Source organism: Hemiscyllium ocellatum, chromosome 19, assembly GCF_020745735.1.
Source record: "Hemiscyllium ocellatum isolate sHemOce1 chromosome 19, sHemOce1.pat.X.cur, whole genome shotgun sequence".
Taxonomy (NCBI): domain Eukaryota; kingdom Metazoa; phylum Chordata; class Chondrichthyes; order Orectolobiformes; family Hemiscylliidae; genus Hemiscyllium; species Hemiscyllium ocellatum.
In genome coordinates, this window is record NC_083419.1 from 58,949,513 (window position 1) to 58,965,574 (window position 16,062).

A 16,062-nucleotide genomic window follows, 5' to 3' on the forward strand; every position below is an offset into this window, starting at 1 on the left:
ATGCCATCGCTGTGTTGCCAAATTCAGCTCTAACTCCATTTACAAATTTGCTAGTGATACCGTAGTAGGTTGGATCTGAAACAGCAACAAGACAGAGTACAAAAAAAAAGGTAGAGTGTATATTGGCATGGTATGAAGACAACAATCTCTCTCTCAATTCAGCAAACTGAAGGAGCTGGTCATTGACTTTAGGAGGTGGAGTGCAAGACACACCCCTGTCTGTATCAAAGGTGCTGAGGTGGAGGTGATTGAGAGCTTCAGGTTCCTTGGAGTAAATATCACCAACAATCTGTTTTGGTCCATCCATGTCAATGTTGCAGTCAAGAAAGCACACCAACGCCTCTACTTCCTCAGAATGGTAAGGAAGTTTGGCATGTTCAGAATGACTCTATCAATTTTAATAGATGCACCATGAAAAGCATCTTATCTGATGCATCACAGCTTGGTATGGTAATGGCTCTGCCCAAGAACGCAAGAAATTAGAGTTGTGAACACAGCACAGTCGATCACAAAAACCGGCCTTCCTTCCAATGATTCTGTCTATACTTCTGCTGTTCTCGGGAAAGCAGCCAACATAATCAAAGACCCCTCTCACCCCGGCTGTGCTCTCGTCCACCCTCTTGGAGTTGCTGATCCTGGCACTGGGTGCCAAAGTGAAAGTCTTTTCCTCTAATTCTGACATCTCTGAACTTAGAGTGCAAAATAAGTAAATGATTGACAGTGTTGTCAGGAATTTGAATTGAGATTTAGTAGAGGACAAGTTATGACCTACAGGTTTTTCTTTATAATTTTCTCATCTAGCTCATTGTGATTCTGTTAGATTTTGTGTGATGACGAGCCCTGAATTAAACTGTGGTAAATTTAATAATGTGTTTGGTATTAAATATGGTTTATTATGGTTGAGGCCAGTGTGTAAGTACATGAGAGTTACTGATGATGTCTGGCTGAACTGTTGAAATTTTAATGATTTCTCATAAATGTGGTGTTAGGACTTGAATGAAATGTGGTATAAATTAGGTAGTATTGCAGTCTAAGGACAAAATATATGTTAGCATCAGCACTGAAGTTGGAGATAATATATTGAGGTTGCATTGCTGTGATGCCTTTTTAAAGATTAATTTTCAACCACTATTCAAAAGGAAAAATGCTCATAATTGTAAAAATATCAATAAACCCTTGTATTTTTCACAGTTTTGCTAATGCTTAACAATATGATTTATTGTCTTTTTATCCTCAAAAATATTAGAGCGATTTTAATTTTGGCTTCTGAGCTGTTTATTGCGAAGATCTAAAGTCACCATGAGCAAATTTTAATATACCATACCTAGATGTATTATAGGTTGTATAACTGCAGCATATCACTGTTGATCTGTTAGTGTGTATTTTCAGTTAGGTACTCTTTTTTTTTAATGAATATTTATAAAATATTACAGATTTAAGCTGACATTTGATATTGGATGATTTTTTTACCCAATGACTCTTGTTTAAAAGTAGACTTGTCAAATACAGTTATTAATAACAACAACGTTTAGCCATAAAGTTGTTGCTACTGAGGCAATATCGGAAGATTGAAGCTTCCAAGGCAGTGACTTGCTTTTATAATAATTGTCTACATTATAACTTCACTGTGTTGGCGCCCCATTTGAATCTGAAGGATGAAGTGGGTTGAAGGTGGCAAGGCCAGCAAAGGAATTATTGAGAGTTTTTTTTATAAGCTTGAGTACACTTGTGTTACAACATGAATCAGTGTGCCAATGTAAAAGCTAACAGGAGAAAAATCCTAAGACTGCTTCTTTGTTTTTGTGCTGTTTAATTTTGCACTTCAAGTTTTAAAACTTCTTGCTGAGTAAGCTGACAATTTGATTGTCTGTTTTATATAGTAATTGCTTCATTCTTATTGAAAAGTCTGTTTTAATACTTAATTCTTATGACATTAAACACTTTATTTTTACTGTCTGCAGTAATTACAGCTTTGACCTTAGATTGCACATATAGATAACTACTAAACCAATTTGAGCAGATGTGGCCAGAGGCTGTCTTTGTAAATACTACTTGGTTCTCTTTTAAAAGCCTGTGGTAAAAATTTGTGTGTTTTTTATTTTCCATTTAATACATTAATTGAAGATCAGAAGCAAATTTTACCAGTTTTAAGAATTCCTCTGGAATAAACTCCATATAAAGACAACTGGTAGTATTGTGTTACTTAATTGCAATATAAAATCCTACCTATAAAGAAAGGAATAATTAGTAAATGGGGAATTGATTATTTTAGCTTTATTGCTTCAAATGATACTTATTGGTTATAGCCCTGCTGCACAGAGGATAGACAGAGGACTGGTCAAGTGATGAATGTGGGATTCTGATGCATTTAAACTGTGTGTGTGTGTGTGTGTGTGTGTGTGTGTGTGTGTGTGTGTGTAGGATTGTGTGTGATTATGTGCATGTTTTCTCTCAGCTGCTCTCTTTCTCATGGAGATCGATGTTAAAATCCAGCTGACGATGATGATGTATAAGTGTCCTTTTTCTGGCTATAACATCCAGAGTGAATAAAGATTATCTGAACCTGAATGTTCATGGCAATGAGTTCGTAGCACAATTGCAATTCATTACAAATTAGCAGCTAAGATCATTTAGAGAGACTTAAGTGATAGTTTATGTGGGGAATGAAAGCATTTGTTTAAAACCAGGATGGTAAAGTGAGAGAGTTCATTTGTATTTGTTGCTGAAGTTCTTTATTTATATCCAAATAAGGAAAAAATGCATAATATACTTCTTTCTTCCAATGAAGACATACAAGTTGGATCTATGAAACACATTTGAATACCTGAAATAAAGTTCTGTAGCAGGAAAATCTCTTCCATAAAATTGTTGAGCCTCCATTTCTGAACTGTTTAATCTTGTCCTTTTGTCTTCCAAGACAGCAGACCTTTTTACTGATCATGGGTCTAACATGCAGAAATTGTTGACGAGATCATTTTTCTGTTGAAATTGCACTCTATACATTGAAAATTTTATTCCTTGTGTTAAAATGACTCCATTGTCTCTGTCTCCTCTCTACTTCTGTAACATTTTCCAGTGTCACAACCCTCCAGAAACTTATTTCCCAGTTTTGGCCTCTTTTATATAACCTTTCATTGAATTAACTTCCTGAATGACTACTGTCCTTTTAAGTTTTTTCTTCAAACCTACCATTTTGACCAGGTTTTTGGTCTCCTGTCATAAAATCCTTTTAAGTTTATTGGTGTCAAATTTTATTTGACTGTGACCTTGTGAAATGTTGAATGCAAGTTATTGTTGATACCTGAATTGCATGTTGTCTGAAGCAGTTCTATGGGGTTCTGTGATGGGTCAAATGGCCGCCTTTTTATTCCTTTTGCCTTTTTTATTTGCTTTGAACATTATGTATTAATGCCATATTTGGAAGAATTTTCCTTATCGTAATGGAGCAAGTTTTTTATTTTAATTTGGTATCATGTCAGGCCTCTGAGATCTGATTCTAATTTATGCACATCACAGCTTTCTAATGATCAAGACATATATTTATGGATGGTCAAACTTAATGTAAAATTGAACCAAAATTCCATCTTAAAATCAATATTTTCTTAACTATTTCATCGTTCTTCAATTTGGATGTGAATATCAGTGCTGCTGTCTGGTCCAGATTGAGTTGGTACACTAAGTCCCAACATCCAGTCCATCTTTGTCTTTTCCATGAGGGTGATGATGCATGATGGAAACCTGATACTTTCTCCCAGCTCTAACATGGAATAAACAAAGGCTGTTGAGTAACAGAGATAATAGATGTTCTCTCCTTAACCAGGTAAGATTGTAATGCCCAAGGAGAGGAGGAAAAAAGGCAGAATACTTCTAAAAAGTTGTCAGGATTTTCAGCACTGAAAATGTGTTGCTGGAAAAGCACAGCAGATCAGGCAGCATCCAAGGAACAGGATGCTGCCTGACCTGCACTTTTCCAGCAACACATTTTCAGCTCTGATCTCCAGCATCTGCAGACCTCACTTTCTCCAGTAAATTCAGCACTTCAAGTACAACTTGATGGCCCTCCTGGCAACATGTGCCAGTTTGTTATCTCTGTTTCCCTGCAATTTGTTCTGCTTCCCATCATTTTCCAATATTTCGAAAGCCAAAACAACTAAAGATTCTGCTAACAAAAATGGTGCAGAGGAAGAATGAGATGTAGGTAAAGGCACTGGGATTTGGTTCTTGTGATATCTGAATCAATTGACTATTATTCAAATGTGTCTTAGCGCTAAATGCTGACAGTTGTATCTTTTACTGCAATTATGAGGAAATTATAGGCAAGTCTGGCCCTCTGTTAGTACAATTGTGTATTTTCTGATAACAATGAAGAGCAGGCACGTTAGCTGATCTTTTTTGTTCCTAACTCTTAGCACTGAGGCTATTTTTCATACATTGTCACTCCAGGTGAGAGCAACCAACTCAGTATTAGCATGGATTGGATTTGGGACTTTGCTCGTTATTGGGACTGAGTTAAATTTGCTTAACGAGTAGAATGTTTTATTCTGTCAACCGTGACAATGTGTTTTTGAATTTTTAGTTGTTTCTCAGTCTTGTGTTCTTAAGCATAGCTTTGTGCACCACCTTCCAAAGACCATTATCTTTGATTTTTTTTTTGTTCTCCATTTGAAGATTCAAGTGCAAAATTACTGTGCTATTTAAGTTAGGCCATTTATTTATAAGCTTACTCTTCGTCAAGATAACATGGTAGAGAGCTTTTTAACCAGAGTACTGGTTTGTTTTCCGAGAGTTTTATTTCCACTTATTTTATTTCCTCTTTTCTCTCTGTTGAAGAACCCATTTCTACATGTTTCAGTTGCTCTTGGGTATGCAATTGAAAAGACCATAATTTGTGTGATCCTTGTCTGAACTTCAGCAAGCTATTCAATAAATAGATAAAAGATCACAGAGGAGTGTGATGCTTTTTCTTAATTCATCTTTACAGTCAATTGCACATCTGGTGGAGATTGTTACCCAGGTTCCAGGAAATTGCCTGAGATCTTCTCTCTCAACATGGACTGTGGATTGATAATTTAAAAAAAGGATCAAGCTGCCTCAGTCCTCACAGATCATAGGACTGCACTCTCATTAGAGAAAGATGACTGGTAGTTTAACCAGAGGGCCACTGTGCCTCACGTGAGGGGAGAAGTTGAGAAAGAGAGTTCAGCCAATGGCGGAGTTGAACCTATGCAATTGGAATTTCAAACCAGACATCTAGCTAACTGACTCCAAAATTGACAATGGGCACTGCTTCCTTAGTTTGTGTAAGTTATGAGCTGGTTAAATGTGCTGAGTCGTCAACAGGAATAATTGCTTGTTCAGTAACTGTAATGTAGAAAAACAATCTTATTGCATTTGACATGAAAATGAAACAGGCATTGAACATTATATTGGCATAATGGGAGATGCTGGAGATCAGAGTCAAAAAGTGTGGTGCTGGAAAAGCACAGCCGGTCAGGCAGCATCTGAGTTTTGAGCATAAACTATGGGCGGTATGGTGGCACCGTGGTTAGCACTGTTGCCTTACAGTGCCAGAGCCCTGGGTTCAATTCCCGCCTCAGGCAACTGTCTGTGTGGAGTTTGCACATACTCCCAGTGTCTGCGTAGGTTTCCTCCAGGTGCTCCAGTTTCCACTCACAGTCCAAAAATGTGCAGGTTAGGTGAATTGGCCATGCTAAATTGCCCATAATGTTAGGTGAAGGGGTAAATGTAGGGGGATGGGTCTGGGTGGGTTTCTATCCAGAGGGTCGGTGTGGACTTGTTGGGCCGAAGGGCATGTTTCCATATTCTAAGTAATATAATCTAATAAGCTCTTCATCAGGAACGGAAGATGACATCAAACGTGGTCAGCAATGGAGATTTTTGAGCAATATGTTAGAGATAAGGCTCCAGGTGTACCATTCAGGATTGGAAATAGAGTTTTAGATCAAATTTTTAAAAATTCCAGTGCTGTGGCAGCCTCATCCAGGCTAGGAACCTATGCAGCCAGAAGCAAAGTGAATCAGCATTGAAACCTCTTCCCTTTATTGTGACCAATCATACTATTTTTCAGGCTTTAAACTTCACAGGGTAACTTTTGCAGCCTCTGAGAGAAATGTGGAAATATTATTTTTATAGTACAAAACTTGAGTATGGCTAAGAAAAAATGCATTTTGATTTGCAATCATCAGAATATTTTCCAAGAATACAAATTCTCAGAGAAAACCAGCATTTGTCATGTTTAATCCAAGCAAATTTGCTCTGCTCAGGACACTACTCTGAGAAATAAACCAGTGAATGACTTTCTTGAGTCACGTATTATTTCTGTCTGCAAAGACCAGGGCCTTGTGAACAGATCCAGCGAACAACTGTTACCTATTTTGACGCGAAATAGATGGAGTGCTGGCACATGTTCTTTCTGTCCGGAAAGAACAGGGCCAGGTGTTGTAATACATGTAGCTTTCAGTACATGCAAATGTCTTGCTCTTTTGGGATTATCGAGCAAATATTGTCCAATTATAGAATTACATCTAACGTTTGGCACTGTTGGGGGTTTTACAAGCATGGGCTAGTAGTCTATAATCTTAACTTCCTTGTTGCAAACAATCAAAGGAATATGATCTGCCGGTCTTCAGAACATGTAGCCTTCATATCTGGCAGCACACTGGCACTGAAATTCATAAACCATCTTACTCACTTGTCTGATAAACAAAATGTCTTTTTGGCTCAATGGTAGCATTTTGTTGATGGCAAAAACCGCTCATGTTGCTACATAGTAGCAGCCAATGTCTCTTTTACACTCCCAAGGTTCTGCATGTGCCAGTCAGAATGCAAATGCATTCACTTCCCTTTTCTTGGAATTTTTGCTTCACTTGGACCTTGGAAGCCTGCCACCAATAATAAAAAAAAAAGAGCACGGTGTGAAACGGCTAGCTTCACCTTGTTAACCAAAATTTTGAGGATACCTTATCCCAACCTCATGGAAGGCATTAAGACGGTTACTCTTAACCCTGAAAAAGGCCTCTGATTACCTAGATTATTTCAATTAGTGAAGTGAAGTATTGTAATAGTTTGAGCAACATATGAGCTCTTTCGCACTGCTTCTATGCAAGTCCCAAAGACTGGATAATCATATCAAACAGCATGTCGTAGGTATTGACCAAACACTACCAGACTGTGCTTGTAAAATTCACAACACATTGTCTAATATTAGATGTAACTTAGCAATTGGACAACATTTGCTGGATAATTCTGAATGGGGAGTTAAGCTGGCAAGCAATTTAGACTAGTCACTCAGGCTTGCAGTGTGGCACACTCATGTGCTGGATGCTACATGTTTTTATGTACAAGACCCTGTTTGCAGAAAGAATACACACTGCACCTGTTTCAACTGAACAAAACAGCCATTGCTTGTTCATCTCTTCGGGCATTGTCTTGGCTACTTGCCTGGATTATAGGCTTAATGTGATGTGCAAATGAGAAAAGGGTGATGTGACAAAAACAATTCTTTACACAAACAGTGATGAAGGTATAGAAGGCACTGCCTAGAATTGTGGTGGAGGCAGGTTCAGTTGAGGTATACAAGAAGGCAGGGATGTTTTCTGGATCATGGTTTGAAGGAACCTGAGGGAAAAGCAGGAGACTGACACTAGATATTAGAGCCAGTGCAGACATGATGGGCCAAATGGCTTCATTCTTCATCATTTGTTTTTGAAAATTTGGCAAAGCCTAGCTGTCAAGCAACATTAATGGTGGATTCTTCATGGTAATGCCTCTAAGCAGTCAGTAGTTTACACTCATTAAGATTTAACTCTGTCTTTCCTCTAGAATTTGTTTTCTTGTGAAATGCCCTGATGAGTGCAAGCCAAAAGCTTCTCCAAAATCTGTCTTTTTTTTTCCCCCAGCAATGCCTAAGTGTGTAAGGGAAGTGAGTGGAAACGGCACTACGTAGGTGAAGGAGACGGTTAAGGACACAAGTTGGGGAGCAATTGGGACAGTAGGATGAGTAGGGATGCTAGGTGGGTGAGAGAGTAGATCACATGTCTCTATTGTGGATCACATTGGGGTCACTCCAGTATGAGGTACAGGTTCTTGACCATTGCATTGAGTATGAGGGAAGACCTTTCATAAGGAGGTTTTGGTCTGTGAGAAATAAGACTATGTTGGGTTAGAATGAGGGGGATCAAGTCCAGGGCGATGGTTCAGATGATTGCAGGGGTCTGGAATCATGGTGTCCAGCATGAAGAAGGGAATGTCAGGCTGGAGCTGGAGAGAAGAGTCTATAATGGACAAATGGTCAGGGCGGTGGGTTTAGAATCTTAAGGCAGTTGCTGATATAAAATGTTGAAGACATAGCTGCCAAAGCCTTACAAGACAAAGTTACCAGCCAATGCTAAGTACACTGATATCTGTGATAGTGACAGGAGACATAATTTATTTCATTATTTTGGCAGGGAATGTATGTTGGTAACAATGCCAGTCTGACCTTGTACCTAATAGATGGTTACTTGGCTGAAGTCTTGAAAAGTGATTGGTGTCTGTGGAACACACTGCAAGTTTCAATTGCTATCTTTGAGACAGGAAAAAACATTTGAGAATGCATAATGAATAAGGTCACTGCCACATTTTGGAGGATAGAATGCAATTAACTGCAGCAGTATTGCAGTAGCATTTCATGCAGTGTACTGCTGTTCTGTTGCATTGACTAAATATTTCCTCTGAATTAACTCAAGTACGTATACGTTTAAGAAATGCCTTTAATAGCCATTATTATGTCACTAATTTTTTTTTTAAAAAAGCAAAGTATTGTCGATGCTGGCAATAAAACAAAACAGAAAATGGGAAATTCTTGGCAGGTTAGGCTGCATCAGTGGAGAGAAATTTAGGATAAATATTTCTGATCTGTGGCCCTTCACCTGATTCTGATGAAGGATCAAGATCTGAAACTCTGACTGATTTATCTCCACTCAAGCTGCCTGACCTGCTGAAAATTTCCTAAATTATCTGTTTTTATTTTACATTGGCCATTACTTTGTGTACAATATTGAAGCTGACTTCTCAGATATGAAAACTCAGATTCTATCATCTTTCAATAAGGAAAAAAATTACTGTCATTATCAGTGGCTGACAGAATTTACTGAATCATGTGGCCATTTTAACATAAATTTGCAAGTTACAATAGAATTATTTTAATTTGATGGCAGTTTTGGCCGTTTGGAATTATTAGTCCTGGATTTGAATCTGCAGTTTGTCTTATCGTTTCAATGGTGAAAAATAATTTGTATTCCAAGTATACAAGTGGTAGTTTAGTATATATTACAGAAACTTGGAATCAAAAATGTACACTAAATGTTCCTCGCCTTCTGTGCTCTAAGAGGACATGTCTTGAACAGGGCAGTAGAAGCATCAATGTAGTTTGGTGTATTCTTCATTCTAGCTTTGACAAAATGCATTTTGCTAGGTACCTATGATGGTTAACTGGTGATACCACCATGCTTCCTGCAACATTTAACTGGTGTACTGGGTACAATTTCTTCAGCTATCAATTCCAATTCCCATTGCTCTTGTGGAGAGCTTCATTTTTCTGTTTGTATTTTTCCTGGTGCATGCTTTTTTCTCCTATCCTTTTCTGCTGTGACATACTGCATATATGTATTTCTTTTCTATTCTTATTTCTTTGCTGCAGACCGTGCTATGGCAGGACAGCAAAACAATCAGGATGTCACAGGTAAGTCATAGTAATGATTCTCTTTGAGCCAACTTTTCCCACATATCTTGGATCCTTTCTTGCCATTAACTGGCTTTATTCACATTAGTTGGTTCGTTGGACATATTTTGATTATTAAAAATGGCAGTTTTTCACTTTCAAACAAGAAGATCAATCAGATTCTTATTTAAAGTAATGTAACGTTTGATAATTTTATGTGGAGGCCTACACATAGGCCATAAAAATGATTTAAACCATAGTTGGGGAAGTCCAGAAATATTGCACAATGTGTCCAATTGACCCACAATTGCTCATGTCCTATTATACATCCCAGTTCTTTAATATGAGACTTTGTTTGGAATGCCTACGTTGTGAATCAGGATTATCAACTTATCACCTTAACTGACTTGGCATAAATTCTACAGGCTTAGCTGCATTTACTTAACCAGTAAGAAACATAAATAGTGCCAGCTCAATGCAGTTCATTACAGCAGCAATAATATTGTATGGCACACATTTAAACCATTTTCACTTAAAAATTTGTAAAATCTTTAACTGAACAGACATTTAAGCAGTTTTTCAACGATTACTGCTAACATTAGTAAATTTAATTAGAAGTATTATTAATTAGGCCATATGTATTCCATAATTTGGAACAGGGAAATATCAATGACCACTACATCTTTAAATAGATAAAAATCTATTTTTGTTGGCTATGGAACTTTCTAAAAATTTAAAATCGGCTTGAATATATTTCAGTTTAATTCTATTTTTCAATTCATCTTTTTCACCTCGTTACAGCCAGTATTTCTGTGAATATGGGCAGTCAGCGTGGGAGATGAATGGGGAGAAACTGTTGCTTAGTGTAAGAGTTAAACTTAACTCCAAACCCATATGAGAAGTTTGGACCCCTACCATTTTGCTTCAGCTTTTTAATGCTACTGTGCTTTGGAAAATTTATTGCTGGAAAGATAATAGATCTAGACTGTAAGACATTATTTTAAGCAAAAGAGCTTTTAACCTTTCTAAATTGACCATCAAGGTCCGTCTTGGAGTTAGTGTGATCATGCAAGACAAACTAGTACTTACAGGTTCTGCTGTGCAGTGTTCACGTTATTAGACTTGTAATGCAGAGGTGGACTAATAATTCATCAAATGTGAGTTTTTAGATTACACCATGGCAGTCTGAGAATTTTGAGTTTAATTTTAAATATCTGGAAGCAAAAAGCTGTGATAGTCGCCATCACTTAGACTACCGTACTTATAATCAACAACCATTTTATCAGGCAAATTACGCTGATTATTTTCCATTGCTATATGATTAAATGATAAGGGTACTGTTTATTATCCGAGACACATTTATCTTGGCCTTTTTAATCAGTCAATATTCATTTTGAAAAGTGCTGCTAAGTTTAGAGAATGTGATGCTTCAAGCGGTTTCTATCAGTTTTTCAGACATCATTATGACACGGTTTTCTCAGTGTTCAAATTCTACATGCAGCTGCTAAGACAGTCTGTTGCTAAATTAAGATTGCCTATGTTCTTTAAAAATGGGTTGACAATTTAACTTTTTCATTTTGCCATCAAGAACAGTAGACAAATTGTGTTACTTCCAACTTACTTGCTATTAAGAATGGAAGGCAGTACTGGTACAAGTGAGCATGAAGCTATGGGATTGTTGTATAGAGCCAGTTGGATTTTTAATGAATGGAATATGTTGTCTTATGTTTTCTGGCTGACAGTTTAGCCCCCACGTCAGTTTAGTTGACAGCTAACTGTCCTCTGATGTGGCCTAGCAAGTCATTTAGTATTGGGTGTGAGCCATAAATGTCAAACTTGACAGTGGTGCCCCCGATCCAAGAATGAATTATTTTTAAATCCTGAGATTATTTATCAGAAAGTTAAATTATCAGTTTTTTTTTAACCAAGTTCTAGTATTGAAATATTAGAGAAACTGCAGATGGTTATAATTTCCGAAGGACAAAGAATTTTGAAAATAAGACCGATTTGTTGGGAAGAAAAATCGGTCAATATTTTCTGTGCAGCCTTATACTCTGGGTATGTATTTGCATTCTGGGTGGTAATTTTTATAGCTGCATGCATGAAACATTGAAAAGTATTTTCTCACTATAAATGGTATTGGGCTATTTATTTGTTTACAACATTTTAGATGACATGAAAGATGTTTAAAAATTAGTTTCCTCCCTACCTCTGGCATTCTACTCTACTAGAGTTTCTCTTTTTTTTGAATTGCTTGCTCCTGTTTTAATATAATTTGAAACAAAATTTCAAACGTTGTGTTTGGACACTTAACCACACTACCTTTTACAGTCCACACCATTTCACTATTTTCTTTTAGATTAGTTACAGTGTGAAACAGGCCCTTTGACTCAACAAGTCCATATCGACTCGCCGAAGCGCAACCCACCCAGACCCATTCCCCTACATCTAACACTGCGGACAATTTAGCATGGTCAATTCACCTAACCTGCACATTTTTAGACTGTGGGAGGAAACCGGACCACCCGGAAGAAACCCACACAGACACTGGTAGAATGTGCAAACTCCACACAGTCAGTCACCTGAGGCGGGAATTGAACCCTGGTCTCTGGTGCTGTGAGGCAGCAGTGCCAACCAGTGCTAACTATTTAATTACTATAGTACTGCAATATGTTCTCCTCCCCCCCCCCCCCCCCCCCCCCCCAACTTAATTGTAGTGAAATGTTATTTGTAATATTTTAAGTTGTTTGAGACTTGTGCAGAGAGGCAGATAAGCAAACAGCTGTACACAAATCACCCATGCAGTGGAGTAATATTTGTCAAATCTATTCGGGTTACATTGCTTCAATGTTTGTTAATCAGTTTGTCAATTTGTATCAGTAAATTTGTAACTCCTATCGTGAAAAAGAGAAAAGCTTACACAGAACACACATCAAAAGCACAAATTATTTTGCCAGCATTTAACGAAAATTAATAAAGAAGTAGGAAGAAAGTCAAAAATGTTCTCATGAATTAAGTAACAGCAGAAGTGCAAAACTAGTTTGCTTTGATTCTATTTAAATGTGACAGTGGGAATGGAAGAAGAGGTAGAGCACTTAGGTTTGAGACCCAAGGATCTGCATCCTCGCATGCAGAGAGACGTTGAGAGATGAACCTGAGGTTCTGGCAACAATCTTTCAGAAAATTTGGGAGTGGAAGTTGGACTTTGGACTAATGGTTACAAATTTTCTGTTCAAAAAGGAAGGGGGGAATATTGATCAACCCGTTTAACATTGACAATCAGTAGTCTTTTAGAGGCCTTAACATTGGATAAAATTAATAAATTAAGAATACATTGTTTGATGATAGAATGTACAAATCTCTAAAAGGTATGTTGTCTCTAATGAGTTGAGTTTGTTGAGGAAATTATGGAGTGCATGACTAAAATAGTGAATGGTATTGTGTCAATTTTCTAAAACGCATGATCAAGTGCTGTACCAGCAGCTTGTTGATAAAATGGTGTCTGTTATTTAAAGTGATCAAAAGCTAATTAACGGATAGAAATAGAGCTCTCATTACATCTATTAACAATACTTGCTTTTCTGCCAATTTAGCTAAGTTTCAATAAAAGTGGCTAAGAGAAAATAGAGAGGTTTGGAGATGGGGCAGCTGGATACCAGATGAGTTTCATGCTGTGAAAATGCGTGAGAAGCATTTTAGTTGGAGGAAAATTGACTGACATAACTTCAGTACAGAATAGAAGAGCAGACTTTTTTTTGTTTATAAGAATACTGCAAAATGGGAGGTGAAGTTCGAGAAGCTGCAAAATAAATATGTAACACAAGTTTTATAAACCAGGGCATGATTTTAAATATCTGAAAATATAATGTTAATCCAATGCATATTGTTGGTTAGGCCATGTTATGGACCAGACCCCTCAAAACATACTAAAGTGATGGCCGAAGTGCTAGCGTTTTTTTCTTATTTTGAAGGCAAGTGCTCTGGATTGAGTTTTGGATGCAATTTGATTTGGTCAAACTATCAGGCTTGAAGAAAACCATGCTTTAGCCATATTTTTATTTTGTCGGTATTTTAGCTATAGTATAAAAGAATTGACTAACTCTTACTCTATGGCAATACAGTCATTTCTTGTATAGTGTGATAGTTGCATTCCTGAGCGACCCCCGCTATACGAGAATCGCACACTACAAATAACACTTAGTGTTGGTGATGCAATCACACTATAGCCAACGCATGTTTTAAAAGTTTGTGCTTTGGAAACAGCTAATTCACATTGATCAAATGCGCACTATAAAAGAATGACCTGTACTTAAAATTAGTATTTCTCATTTTTTTTTATTATTCCAGAATTGTAGCCTCCCTTAAGCACATTGTTGGCAAAGGCAAACTCAGTAACATTGTCTTGTATTCAATTCCAGCAATAGGAAGAGAACCCAAGCTTTCAGCTGAAGCAAAGAGAGAGTGAGAGACAGATGTCGTACCTTTCACAACCCCAACAGCTACAGAAAGCTAAAACTAAAATCCTGGTTGTGTGGGAGCTTGACCCCACCCACTCAGGCTGCTTCTTTTGTTCCAACTTTTTTTTAAAGGAAAACCCAAGATCTCTCAAGCTGTTGACAGGGGAACCTCAATTATCCAAATGAGATGGACAGGCACTATTTCGTTTGCATAATCGATTATTCGATTAATCGATTAAATGCCTTTCCTCCAGGGCTCGGACTTTTAAAAAGTCTGCTCCCTGTTCCAGAGACTGCTGCAACACGCAGCGCGGGAGACTCCGCCCACCACCCATCCAATCCTGCCCCTCACCCCCAGCACAAAGCACGCGAGCCCCTGCCCCCACCCACAAAACCTCGTCCAACACCGCCCACCGCCCCCAAACCCTGCCCCTGCTGCCCAACCCCCAAAACCTCGTCCAACACCGCCCACCGCCCCCAAACCCTGCACCTGCTGCCCAACCCCATCCAACACCGCTTCCCTCTCTGGGACGACTGGACAAGACTGCTGCTACTGCCTTTGTGGTGTAAATTTCCAAATAGCATGCGTGCACACCCACAGCTACAGCCACACAAACAACTTTTTACTGCAACATTTTGACAGGTTCCACATTTGACCTGTGTGGGGGGGGGGGGGTGGCGCGGTGGCGCGGTGTGGGGAGTGAGGGAGGGCTGGAGGTCCGTCTCTTAGAGACAGTGCCGGAGAAGTATTCGGATAATCAAGGTTCCTCTGTACTGTATTGACCAGGAGCAGAACACTTCATCTCAACCTCGCCTCACAAAAAAAAGACAAAGTACACCTCTTAAAGGTGTATTGACACAGGACATGGTTCACATATTGTGCGGTATTGAAACAGAAAGGATATGCAGTTCAGGGTGATGGTCAGGTGATCGGCAAAATAAAATAAAACTTGGAGAAGGAAAAGTCATGAACTGTGGGAACGGGGTGGGAAATCCAACCTGTGTGGATAGCTTTCAGTAACTGATGCAATCTTGCAATCGGTGTTATTTTCAATAGTTCCTTTGACAAATTTGTCAAACTTGTACAATGATTCTAATTCATTTTATTGTTGACTTACTCAATTATTGTGAAACTTGAAGTGTTACAGAATCATGCAATATGATTACACAGAAACAATCCACATTGTCTGTTAAGCAGGCCTGCAACACCAGGCCCTGTAATTAGCTATCTAGTCCATCTCACTATCTGAATGCTGCTCATATCCCTTTTTAAACAGCCATCTAATTTATTTTTCAAAGTAGTTATGGTTTCTGCTTCAGTGCCTTATGGCAGAGAATTCTAAATCCTTAACTCTTTGTTTTTAACCTCCCTTTTAATTATTTCTGTAATTACTCTACCCCAGCTTGACAATCAGTGGAATTAATCTTATTACAAGTTATCCTGTTATAATCTTGCATAATTTCAAAGATCCATATCTGGCCACCTCTGAGGTTTGCTGGAGTAAGTCTTACCTCTGACAGCCCAAGAGTCCATTCATAATCATTAGTGTAAGTTGGATTTTGCTTTTGTTGAATTTTCAGAGCAGTCAGGAGACTTAATCAAAATGGGAGATGTTCTCACTAGTGAGCATAATCTCTCCTCCACAAGCACTCCCATGTCAAATAAAGCATTGGCTATTACTGTGGATAAAGATGCCTCTGTTGACATGTATAAAGTATTGAAAGGAACACATGGGCCCACAAATTGTAATTGCAATACTTAACTCAGTACATGAAAATGTGTTGCTGGTTAAAGCACAGCAGGTTAGGCAGCATCTAGGAACAGGAAATTCGACGTTTCGGGCCAGAGCCCTTCATCAGAAACGTTGAATTTCCTGTTCCTTG

The 16,062-nt window shown here is 38.2% G+C and overlaps 1 protein-coding gene across 7 annotated transcripts in view; it reads left to right on the forward strand.

The window, feature by feature from the left end:
* The window catches only part of yaf2 (YY1 associated factor 2), a 170,086-nt gene that overhangs the window by 7,632 nt on the left and 146,392 nt on the right, over positions 1-16,062 (forward strand). For 4 of the 7 annotated variants that reach the window (XM_060839977.1, XM_060839975.1, XM_060839978.1 and 1 more), the window contains exon 3: positions 9,701-9,742. The exons of the other annotated variants lie outside the window; for them this stretch is intronic. In XM_060839977.1, coding sequence (XP_060695960.1) covers positions 9,701-9,742 — 42 coding nt within the window. The remainder of the gene's footprint in view (positions 1-9,700; positions 9,743-16,062) is intronic. 7 annotated transcript variants of the gene reach the window in all.